This window comes from Coregonus lavaretus, assembly GCF_964263955.1.
Source record: "Coregonus lavaretus genome assembly, chromosome: 3".
Classification (NCBI taxonomy): Eukaryota; Metazoa; Chordata; class Actinopteri; order Salmoniformes; family Salmonidae; genus Coregonus; species Coregonus lavaretus.
Window position 1 is genome coordinate 26,741,084 of NC_139990.1, and position 13,086 is coordinate 26,754,169.

A 13,086-nucleotide genomic window follows, 5' to 3' on the forward strand; every position below is an offset into this window, starting at 1 on the left:
ACCTTGTGGCCAGACTGAACACTGCACTGGAGATGTAATACTTAGCGAATGGGCCAGCAGTGTACAATGTTGGATTTATGAAGTTATTTGATGTCTACCTAAATAACAGTGTAGAAGGAAAGAACATATCAGAGTGATGAACTGTTGACTTCACATTGATATTCTGTCAATACTATCCATGCGAACAAAAATGTCCATCTTTGTCAGACATCTCATACACTAGGCTGAAAATGATTACAAGTAGGAAATAAACAGGAATACACCTACTAAGCTCATGATGTTTAAAAAACTTATAGAAATGAGAAATGTCATTTTACTCAAATTTTTGTTGTTGTTGCTTTATTCCTTAAGAATGGATAACATCAAAAACAACACCCAATGTTTTGAAGTACAGTATTCAATTACAGTCAGAATACAAAAAGTCATAGCATCAAAATACATTTTAATTAGTTTAACATTTTACCTAAATGAAATAATATTCTTGAGGCACCAGTCAAACCATACTGAGCAACGTAGCCAGTCATTCTGGATACTTGTACATGTAAATGGTTATTCAAGTTATTACAGTACTGATCAATATGGAAGGCTTCTTCATAAAGCACAGCCAGTCAAAGAAATGCCTCTTCCTAATAGAAATATACAGGGCATTGTTGAATGATTTGAGATGGGGCCTATCAAAATGTCCATATATCTGAAAATATATATTTTGAAAGCTTTACCATCTAGACTTTGTTACTCACTTCCTTTTCCAGTTCACTAATTCCAACTCTTTTGTGCAAACAACCTGCAATTCAGGTGATTTCTGTTTAAGTGAATGTGTGAGAGAAATTGTCCAGTTTGCTTCCGACCGCATTCTGAACTAGCACATCTAGATCTGTGCTTTCTCCCCGCTAGATATGCACACTCGTTTCAGTCAAATCGACAATCTAGCTAAATCAACGACTCTGCTTAATCAATCCACTTTCTTTTTTGTCCCCCAAAAGTCTGATATGGAAATAACCTGTGAGAATATAGAGAATAGTTGGAGAATAAAATAGTTGTTACATGTGATCGGTGTGATCAGGGCTGAATAGTGTTCAGTATAAAAGCATCCAGTACGAGTCGCTGTTACAGTCTGTCATGAAACAACTGAGTGGCTTCATGACAGGGTATACGTCCCTATAGTACTCTGCATAAATAAGCATTAAAGCAACCATCAAAAAGTTCAACAATAAAAAAACAATATAATAGTAATGATTGGGGAACATCAATTAGGCTAACAGCTGTAACTACACCTCCGTCAAATGTCCTTCTTTCTGTTTAACAAAGAGAGGTATACAGGATAGCAGACTGGAAGTACCATTAGACACTGAACGAAAGAACACGGACTGAAAAAGGAGACTTGGTCCAATAGGAAATGCTCATTTTGGTTTTGCGTATCAAAACAATTTGCAACAGTGTGACCTATTAAACATGACCCGCAGAGTCTATGTTATTGTTTATGGAGGGTTTCCCATGTTCCAATACAAACACTGAACCCTCCTTTGTAAACTCTACATCCCTCTAGGGTTATGATTGTTGGTTATGATTCTCTGGGTTTATTTTTTCTTCCTCTCCTGAGTACACCTTGGACAGTACCTGGGGGAAGGAAATGATAGAGAGAAAAGAGGGTGAGGGAGAGAGAGAAATAGAGAGAGAGAGGAATGTACATTCAGTGAGTTGATCTCTTCTGTTACAGGAGAAACATCCTTATTTTCTGATCCTAAATTCCAGATTTCCATCTCTTCTTTGACTTACCATTTTCCTCTGGGTTTTGTCGTCAACCCAACGCAGGCAAAGTGGAACCACTCAATGGAGCACTGCAATGAGACCAACACACACAGTACATTCTGATTAGTATTATTCCATTAGTATAGGGATTCTCTTGGTCACTAGTGGGTTTATCTTGGTCAAAATGGACCAAAAGGAACTAGCCTTTATTTAGGTTTTACCAAACATTGTGCCAAACATTCAACGCCATCTCTCATTTATAACTCAGACTTCTTCGTGAAATCACACATTCATGTCAATGTGGTATTTTATGTAGGAACATTCTAGTGTCCAGATTTCAGGTTAGGATTTGGCTCATAGTGAATAGTTGACCCAATCAGGGTTGGGGTTCATTTCAAGTCCATCATCTCAGGAAGTGATGTCATTGCTTCTCTCTATGAGGAAAAAAAAGGGAATTAGAATGTCAGTTTCCTTCCTGAATTGAAAAGGAACTGACCCCAACTCTGGACCTAGTGCTCATGTACCACTAGATTACCAATGGCAGAAAGCTGTAGACTCACGTCTGTGTTGTCACAGCCGATCATCTCTCCGTAGGACACTTGGTGACACAGGCAGTAGGTGGGCTCGTTGGGGTCCACGGGCATGTCCAGCACGTCCGAGGGGTGGACGTTCCCAAAGTTCACTGTAGGGGCTGTGAACTCAGGCCTAAGGACACAACAAGGGAGGACAATGGGAATTAATACTGAGAGGAAGAGATGTACTGTATCAGAGACTGTTGTAAGGTACAGTGAGAGAAGACCAGAACAGCACATTTCGGTTAGGTTCAGGGGGTTATTGGAGTGGAGATGAGAATTTGCAGTCTAGCTTATATCTGGTCCAAAGAATCAGCTTACAGTATGTTTTAATTGTACATACGGTTGTGTTATTTTGACTTTCTTCTGTCCGCTCTTGGGGCTGCAGTCGTCGTCTGACTTCACCTTTAACCTTGTGCGAGCCACCTTCTTCTCTTTTGGCCCCCTGAGCTCACCTGAAAAAAGACGCAAAACTCTTCAGGCTATGGACACATATGGAGCTTGCCTGGGTCGTGTTCATTAAGCACTAAACAGAAGAAAATAGACTGATATAGGGAGGGACTAATTGGACTTGTCCAATAAGAATAAGCTCATTTTTGTAAAACATTTTCCATTGCATGCCATTATGAACACGGCCCAATTCAATCAATCAATCAATTTTATTTTATATAGCCCTTCTTACATCAGCTAATATCTCGAAGTGCTGTACAGAAACCCAGCCTAAAACCCCAAACAGCTAGTAATGCAGGTGTAGAAGCACGGTGGCTAGGAAAAACTCCCTAGAAAGGCGAAAACCTAGGAAGAAACCTAGAGAGGAACCAGGCTATGAGGGGTGGCCAGTCCTCTTCTGGCTGTGCCGGGTGGAGATTATAACAGAACCATGCCAAGATGTTCAAAAATGTTCATAAGTGACAAGCATGGTCAAATAATAATCAGGAATAAATCTCAGTTGGCTTTTCATAGCCGATCATTAAGAGTTTGAAAACAGCAGGTCTGGGACAGGTAGGGGTTCCATAACCGCAGGCAGAACAGTTTAAACTGGAATAGCAGCAAGGCCAGGCGGACTGGGGACAGCAAGGAGTCACCACGGCCGGTAGTCCCGACGTATGGTCCTAGGGCTCAGGTCTCTCAGTTGGCTTTTCATAGCCGATCATTAAGAGTTGAAAACAGCAGGTCTGGGACAGGTAGGGGTTTCGTAGCCGCAGGCAGAACAGTTGAAACTGGAATAGCAGCAAGGCCAGGCGGACTGGGGACAGCAAGGTGTCATCATGCCCGGTAGTCCTGACGTATGGTCCTAGGGCTCAGGTTCTCAGAGAGAAAGAGAGAACGAGAGAATTAGAGAGAGCATACTTAAATTCACACAGGACACTGGATAAGACAGGAGAAGTACTCCAGGTATAACCAACTAACCCCAGCCCCCCGACACATAAACTACTGCAGCATAAATACTGGAGGCTGAGACAGGAGCGGTCCGGAGACACTGTGGCCCCATCCGAAGAAACCCCCGGACAGGGCCAAACAGGAAGGATATAACCCCACCCACTCCGCCAAAGCACAGCCCCCGCACCACTAGAGGGATATCCCCAACCACCAACTTACAATCCTGAGACAAGGCCGAGTATAGCCCACAGAGGTCTCCACCACAGCACAAACCAAGGGGGGGGCGCCAACCCAGACAGGAAGATCACGTCAGTAACTCAACCCACTCAAGTGACGCACCCCTCCCAGGGACGGCATGAAAGAGCACCAGCAAGCCAGTGACTCAGCCCCTGCAACAGGGTTAGAGGCAGAGAACCCCAGCGGAGAGGGGAACCGGCCTGGCAGAGACAGCAAGGGCTGTTCGTTGCTCCAGCCTTTCCGTTCACCTTCACACTCCTGGGCCAGACTACACTCAATCATATGACCTACTGAAGAGATAAGTCTTCAGTAAAGACTTAAAGGTTGAGACTGAGTCTGCGTCTCTCACATGGGTAGGCAGACTGTTCCATAAAAATGGAGATCTATAGGAGAAAGCCCTGCCTCCCGCTGTTTGCTTAGAAATTCTAGGGACAATTAGGAGGCCTGCGTCTTGTGACCGTAGCGTACGTATTGGTATGTACGGCAGGACCAACTCGGAAAGATAGGTAGGAGCAAGCCCATGTAACGCTTTATAGGTTAACAGTAAAACCTTGAAATCAGCCCTTGCCTTAACAGGAAGCCAGTGTAGGGAAGCTAGCACTGGAGTAATATGATCAAATTTCTTGGTTCTAGTCAGGATTCTAGCAGCCGTATTTAGCACTAACTGAAGTTTATTTAGTGCTTTATCCGGGTAGCCGGAAAATAGAGCATTGCAGTAGTCTAACCTAGAAGTAACAAATGCATGGATTAATTTTTCTGCATCATTTTTGGACAGAAAATTTCTGATTTTTGCAATGTTACGTAGATGGAAAAAAGCTGTCCTTGAAACAGTCTTGATATGTTCGTCAAAAGAGAGATCAGGGTCAAGAGTAACGCCTAGGTCCTTCACAGTTTTATTTGAGACGACTTTACAACCATCAAGATGAATTGTCAGATTTAACAGAAGATCTCTTTGTTTCTTGGGACCTAGAACAAGCATCTCTGTTTTGTCAGAGTTTAAAAGTAAAAAGTTTTCAGCCATCCACTTCCTTATGTCTGAAACACAGGCTTCTAGCGAGGGCAATTTTGGGGCTTCACCATGCTTCATTGAAATGTACAGCTGTGTGTCATCCGCATAGCAGTGAAAGTTAACATTATGTTTTCGAATAACATCCCCAAGAGGTAAAATATATAGTGAAAACAATAGTGGTCCTAAAACGGAACCTTGAGGAACACCGAAATGTACAGTTGATTTGTCGGAGGACAGACCATTCACAGAGACAAACTGATATCTTTCCGACAGGTAGGATCTAAACCAGGCCAGAACTTGTCCGTGTAGACCAATTTGGGTTTCCAGTCTCTCCAAAAGAATGTGGTGATCGATGGTGTCAAAGGCAGCACTAAGGTCTAGTAGCACGAGGACAGATGCAGAGCCTCGGTCTGACGCCATTAAAAGGTCATTTACCACCTTCACAAGTGCAGTCTCAGTGCTATGATGGGGTCTAAAACCAGACTGAAGCATTTCGTATACATTGTTTGTCTTCAGAAAGGCAGTGAGTTGCTGCGCAACAGCTTTTTCTAAAATTTTTGAGAGGAATGGAAGATTCGATATAGGCCGATAGTTTTTTATATTTTCCGGGTCAAGGTTTGGCTTTTTCAAGAGAGGCTTTATCACTGCCACTTTTAGTGAGTTTGGTACACATCCGGTGGATAGAGAGCTGTTTATTATGTTCAACATAGGAGGGCCAAGCACAGGAAGCAGCTCCTTCAGCAGTTTAGTAGGAATAGGATCCAGTATGCAGCTTGAAGGTTTAGAGGCCATGATTATTTTCATCATTGTGTCAAGAGATATAGTACTAAAACACTTAAGTGTCTCTCCCGATCCCAGGCCCTCGCAGAGCTGTGCAGATCCAGGACAGCTAAGCCCTGGAGGAATACGCAGATTCAAAGAGGAGTCCGTAATTTGCTTTCTAATGGTCATGATCTTTTCCTCAAAGAAGTTCATGAATTTATCACTGCTGAAGTGAAAGCCATCCTCTCTTGGGGAATGCTGCTTTTTAGTTAGCTTTGCAACAGTATCAAAAAGAAATTTTGGATTGTTCTTATTTTCCTCGATTAAGTTGGAAAAGTAGGATGATCGAGCAGCAGTGAGGGCTCTTCGGTACTGCACGGTACTGTCTTTCCAAGCTAGTCGGAAGACTTCCAGTTTGGTGTGGCGCCATTTCCGTTCCAATTTCCTGGAAGCTTGCTTCAAAGCTCGGGTATTTTCTGTATACCAGGGAGCTAGTTTCTTATGACAAATGTTTTTCGTTTTTAGGGGTGCAACTGCATCTAGGGTATTGCGCAAGGTTAAATTGAGTTCCTCAGTTAAGTGGTTAACTGATTTTTGTCCTCTGACGTCCTTGGGTAGGCAGAAGGAGTCTGGAAGGGCATCAATGAATTTTTGTGTTGTCTGAGAATTTATAGCACGACTTTTGATGCTCCTTGGTTGGGGTCTGAGCAGATTATTTGTTGCGATTCACAGCTATCTATAGGCTTAAATGTTGTTGTTTGTGTGAGACAACACTAAAAAGTCACATGTGGGTTAAAGCTACAGAACCAAATTAAAATGAGCACAAAGTGTCCGAACAGAACTTACTCTTGTTTCCCTTGCTGGAGGTCGAATCATAATCGGTGCTCTCAATCTTTTTCTCCTTCAGGTCTGCCTCGAAGCGGGCCAGGTCTGTGTCCAGCCTGCGGATGTGTTTGTCCACCTGAGGGGTCACAATGAATAACAGAACACTGACTGAAACATCACATAGAAATTACTCAACATCACAGCTTTTCTAGGCTAACTAATCACAGTGGAAGAAAAAAAGTGTGTCCACTGCTGCTCAACATCAAAATGTGTACTATTCAACATTTCCAGCTGCATCAAACATGCTAATTGAGAATATAACATATCTTTAACTATGTAAGGTTTACCTGCAACCTGAGGTACAAACAACAAATTATTCTACAGTGCATGTTCACAGGCAGGCAAGGGTAACCCTCTCTCCAAAGACAACCTTTCCTTTCCTCACTACTAGTATGGACCCCAAGCAGCACTCCTATTCTCAATCTACTGTAACCATCCTAAAGTTTTACTCACCATCTCATAGGTCTGCATGGCCAGCTGTACCTTGTCATCTCCAAACTCTTTACACTTGCCATATGACTGCTGGATCTGCCGGAGCAGGGAGAGCTTCTGCTCAGAGGAGAGGGTGTGTGCATTTGACGTGTACTCACGAGCCAAAGAGTCTATCTGCCCTTTCAGATCTGAGAGAAAGAGAGATGAATTGATTTATAGTAAGTTGTGGTTACAACCATCACATGGGCTACATGCACACTGACTTTTGACACTCTGGATAAGTGTTTGCTATTTACCTGTTGTGATAACAACAACAATGATAATATCAGATCTGTGTGAGAGTCTCACCCTCAGTCCGTGTGTCCAGGTCTCTCATAAGAGTGAAATTCCTCTGTAGCTCAAATGGCAGGTTTTCTATACCTAGAAAAACATGGTGTTGTACAGTACACTAAGTTATATATCGGTTTCAATTCAAATACAGCAGTATCATCAGTGGGCTGCAACATAGCTAGCTTATTATGTGTGTTAGGTAACGTTACTAAAATGATCAATGCTGGCCTATAAATATGTATAGTAGTAAACGTAGGTATACCACTGAATAGAACCCTACAATACAACAAAGTAATTTAGAATCTATTAATAATGGTACATTTGTGCACTGTTTTGCTAGCTAGATTAGCAAGCGAGCTAGCTTTATCGTGTGCTCTTTGTCCCTCGCTCTGGACTTTTCATGGGAATAACGTTAGCTGAAACAGTAACTGGGCTTCTCGTCTCCTCAAGCTCAGGTGCTGGTACTGGGAGTAGCTATGCGTGCATGTAAAACAAATACACACAACACATATTACACAATCTTTAGTAGGATGATAAATTATTTCATGAATATAAGAAAACTATCTTACTGTCAAGGTAGTGTTCCAAGTACATTCCTGCTGCCATCTTGAAAATAATAAATAAAGGGTCTTCTTCTTCTTCTTAGATGAGGTTTAACGGCGGTTGGCATCCAATTTGTTGCATTACCGCCACCTACTAGACTGGAGTCCCTTATATTTTGCTTGAAAAATAAAATAAAGAAATACCCTACCATCTAACACTACACTCACAAATTCAAAAATATTATTAATAATTAACACCACCCTACTCCACTATTTAAATATATTTATTCCTACCTCATGCCCTCAACCTGAAATGATCGGACATCACCACTTAACACTACCTGTAACTCTTCTGATGTCAAGTCTCGCACACCCAAATACCTCTCTGCAGCTGCCACCACAACCTCAATTTTCTTCGACTTATGTTCCATCTCTGCAGTACAATTAATAACCATTGCTATAAATGCTAAAAATCAAATCTTACTGAAACATATATCACTTGTCGGCCTATCCCTCTGTACTGGTACATATCTACTACTCTCACCACTCCTCCCCCTTGACCCATCTTCCTCTACTTTCTTAATTGCCTCAGCATATGACAACTTCTTCACTACTCTTACCCTGGAAACCTCAACCTGCCTCTCTGATCCCCAGCCCCATGGGCACCCCTACAATACATGCCACTACTTTCCCCAATGCTACACATTCCTTTGTCTCATGCCCTTCTGCACACTTCTCACACCTTGGAACCTCCCTCCTACACACTGCTGCCACATGCCCATAAGTTTGAAACCTGTTACATCGTAATGTATTCGGCACATAAGCTCGTACAGGATAACTTACAGTGGGTAAAAAAAGTATTTAGTCAGCCACCAATTGTGCAAGTTCTCCCACTTAAAAAGATGAGAGAGGCCTGTAATTTTCATCATAGGTACACGTCAACTATGACAGACAAAATGAGATTTTTTTTCTCCAGAAAATCACATTGTAGGATTTTTAATGATTTTATTTGCTCATTATGGTGGAAAATAAGTATTTGGTCAATAACAAAAGTTTTTCAATACATTGTTATATACCCTTTGTTGGCAATGACACAGGTCAAACGTTTTCTGTAAGTCTTCACAAGGTTTTCACACACTGTTGCTGGTATTTTGGCCCATTCCTCCATGCAGATCTCCTCTAGAGCAGTGATGTTTTGGGGCTGTCGCTGGGCAACACGGACTTTCAACTCCCTCCAAAGATTTTCTATGGGGTTGAGATCTGGAGACTGGCTAGGCCACTCCAGGACCTTGAAATGCTTCTTACGAAGCCACTCCTTCGTTGCCCGGGCGGTGTGTTTGGGATCATTATCATGCTGAAAGACCCAGCCACGTTTCATCTTCAATGCCCTTGCTGATGGAAGGAGGTTTTCACTCAAAATATCACGATACATGGCCCCATTCATTCTTTCCTTTACACGGATCAGTCGTCCTGGTCCCTTTGCAGAAAAACAGCCCCAAAGCATGATGTTTCCACCCACATGCTTCACAGTAGGTATGGTGTTCTTTGGATGCAACTCAGCATTCTTTGTCCTCCAAACACGACGAGTTGAGTTTTTACCAAAAAGTTATATTTTGGTTTCATCTGACCATATGACATTCTCCCAATCCTCTTCTGGATAATCCAAATGCACTCTATCAAACTTCAGAAGGGCCTGGACATGTACTGGCTTAAGCAGGGGGACACGTCTGGCACTGCAGGATTTGAGTCCCTGGCAGCGTAGTGTGTTACTGATGGTAGGCTTTGTTACTTTGGTCCCAGCTCTCTGCAGGTCATTCACTAGGTCCCCCCGTGTGGTTCTGGGATTTTTGCTCACCGTTCTTGTGATCATTTTGACCCCACGGGGTAAGATCTTGCGTGGAGCCCCAGATCGAGGGAGATTATCAGTGGTCTTGTATGTCTTCCATTTCCTAATAATTGCTCCCATAGTTGATTTCTTCAAACCAAGCTGCTTACCTATTGCAGATTCAGTCTTCCCAGCCTGGTGCAGGTCTACAATTTTGTTTCTGGTGTCCTTTGACAGCTCTTTGGTCTTGGCCATAGTGGAGTTTGGAGTGTGACTGTTTGAGGTTGTGGACAGGTGTCTTTTATACTGATAACAAGTTCAAACAGGTGCCATTAATACAGGTAACGAGTGGAGGACAGAGGAGCCTCTTAAAGAAGAAGTTACAGGTCTGTGAGAGCCAGAAATCTTGCTTGTTTGTAGGTGACCAAATACTTATTTTCCACCATAATTTGCAAATAAATTCATAAAAAATCCTACAATGTGATTTTCTGGAAATTGTTTCTCAATTTGTCTGTCATAGTTGACGTGTACCTATGATGAAAATTACAGGCCTCTCTCATCTTTTTAAGTGGGAGAACTTGCACAATTGGTGGCTGACTAAATACTTTTCCCCCCCACTGTATATGTCCTAACTTCACTTTGTCAGGCAAAGACTCAACTTTAAAACTCAAAAGAACAGACAATGACTCTTCTGTTTCCCCACTCTCGCCACCCTGTTTGCGTCGCACCAAACGATGAGCATCACAAACACCGGGAATCTTCCCCTTCAGTTAGTCAACTTTTACATTTACTGCTACCCCAGTAATCACTCCTTTCAATGGCGCCCTTTTCTTGATAGCGAAAACAATTCATACTTTTTTCCCCCATTTGTTTAACTCTGAGCGCCTTCTCCCTCTGACCAACAGAAACACAAACAATTATCACTAGACCACTTCTGGTTACCCTCACCGATTCCACTATACCCAACTCTTTTCCCACCCATCCTGAAACCACAAATGGATCAGCCAAAAGGCAAGGGTCCACTTTTTCCAAAAACCTCACTCCTACTGTCCCAGACTCATCTTTATCCTGACCCTCGGTGCTAGCCACACCTACCACCTCCGATACTTCACCCTCATTCACTTCCATTTCTCCTCCTGTCTTCAGCTCACTTTGCTTACATTTCCTACCATTCTTCTTTAACAAACCTTCTCCCTTTTTCCCACCATTTTTTACAGACTCAAGCTCACAGTCTTCCTTGCTCTCTCTTAGACCTCCTCTGCCTCTCTTTTCCCCTCCATTTCTCCTCTGTCATCCAAGTACACGTCTCCTTATGAGAATACTGCAATTCTCCTGACATACATCTGTTTCTTGCTTTCTCATTTTCGAGGCTCTCCGGGTGGAAGCAAAACCTCTCCTCCAGACAGGAAATCATCTACTTCTTCTTCTTCATTGGGGTTTTCCGGTGGACTACATCCAAAAAGTTTTATTGCCTCCACCAACTGTGAGGGATGAAAATAAAGGATCCCAAAAAACGAACAAATAATTATGGAAACAAATACTCATTAACTACCCAAATTCACTCATCAAAACGCTCCCTACTCGATCTGTTAAAAACAGTCTCTATACAGAATCGGGATCCTGGGATGGCATCATCTTCCATCGCCAGTAACCATTGTAAATATTCCACTGTGAAGTCCTGCCACAGCCACAATGATGTCCAGTTTTTTTGATTTCCTTGCTACTTGAGCCACAGTTGCAATAAACGCCATTAAATCCACTTTCTTTACATACAGCATGTCTGGTTCTCTTGGTTGGCAAATATGCCTCTTCACTATGGGCTGTGGTCCATCCACTACCATTTCTTCAACATCACTTGTTCTCTCAATTATTTTGATTGCTTCCGCATAAGAGATCCGATGGACCGCCTAACTTTTGCCACCTCAACCTCCTTCACCCTTACAGGGCATTCCACACACTCTGGGTCATGATCCCCACCACAATTGCCACATGGCCGCTCTTCACTCTGATCTTCTGTATACTCCATCCGTCTGCACAAACTTTAAACATGGCCAAATCCTTTTTTTTTACACCGTGGTACACCGTAGTTTTTTGGGGACAAAAGCCCTTACTGCAACCTCATATACCCCAGCTTTACACAGTGGTGGAAAAAGTAGTGAATTGCCATACTTGAGTAAAAGTAAAGATATCTTAATAGAAAATGACTCAAGTCAAAGTGAAAGTCACCCAGTAAAATACTACTTGAGTAAAATCTAAAAGTATCTTTTTTTAAATGTACTTAAGTACAGTGGTGAAAAAAGTACTCAATTGTCATACTTAAGTAAAAGTAAATGCTATACATCAAATTCCTTATTTTAAGCAAACGAGACTGCACTATAAATATATATATATATATAAAGGACAGACGGGCACACTCCAACACAGACATCATTTACAAACGCAGTATTTGTGTTTAGTGAGTCCGCCAGATCAGAGGCAGTAGGGATGACAACGCGTTCTAGTGATAGGTGCGTGAATTGGACCATATTGCTGTCCTGCCTCAGCATTCGAAATGTAACAAGTACTTTTGGGTGTCAGGGAAAATGTGTGGGAGTAAAAAGTACATATTTTCTTCAGGAATGTAGTGGAGTAAAAGTAGGCAAAAATATAAATAGTGAAGTAAAGTACAGATACCCCCAAACTACTTAAGTAGTACTTTAAAGTACTTTTACTTTAAGTACTTTACATCACTGGCTTTACATGCGTAGGGAGGTGCTCGCCATAAAAAAACAATAGAACCGACAAACTTTCTTCCATCCATCCTGCAGGTCAAGCGACGAGCACTAACCACACCTGGTATTCTCGTCGCAAGGTTTTCCTCCTTAACTTTCATCGACACCCAGAGATGACTCCCTCAACAGGTGCCCTACTCCGCAGTTCAAATCACGATACTTCGGGTTGCTTGATTCTTGTGAGGCCCATTGCCCTCTTCCTCTGTTCCACACAATTAATCAGGACAAGCCCACTCCTGGTCACTCTGATTACATTTTTTCCAAAATACAATTCATCCTCTTCGAGACCCCAAACGGATCTCCCAGATAAACATCCTCATCTAAAAATCACATCCCAACAACAAACAAATGCTTGTCCGATATATAATCATAATAATAATATGCCATTTAGCAGGCGCTTTTATCCAAAGCGACTTACAGTCATGTGTGCATACATTTTTACATATGGGTGGTCCCGAGGATCGAACCCACTACCCTGGCGTTACAAGCGCCATGCTCTACCAATTGAGCTACACTTATCATCTTCCCCTTCAATTATCAACACTTCTTCTTTTTCATTCCATTCTTCAACACTACTGTTGTCCATTCTTCT

General features: G+C 42.3%; 1 protein-coding gene across 2 annotated transcripts; it reads right to left on the minus strand.

Moving 5' to 3' along the window:
• Positions 1-315: 315 nt before the first annotated feature.
• On the minus strand, positions 316-8,007 carry LOC311117551 (inhibitor of growth protein 4-like). 2 transcript variants are annotated; one of them, XR_014611668.1, is made up of 8 exons: positions 7,926-7,982; positions 7,375-7,446; positions 7,048-7,214; positions 6,556-6,670; positions 2,665-2,776; positions 2,310-2,454; positions 1,777-2,183; positions 316-1,617 (listed from the first exon to the last, which is right to left on the minus strand). XR_014611668.1 is itself a non-coding variant. In XM_084157535.1 (8 exons), the coding sequence occupies exons 1-8, from the start codon at positions 7,960-7,962 to the stop codon at positions 1,578-1,580; spliced, it is 750 nt and encodes a 249-aa protein (XP_084013661.1). In that variant the 5' UTR covers positions 7,963-8,007; the 3' UTR covers positions 327-1,577. The 2 variants fall into 2 exon arrangements, 1 of the variants encoding a protein (XP_084013661.1); XM_084157535.1 differs by having other exon boundaries at positions 327-1,617; positions 1,777-1,838; positions 7,926-8,007.
• Positions 8,008-13,086: the final 5,079 nt, after the last annotated feature.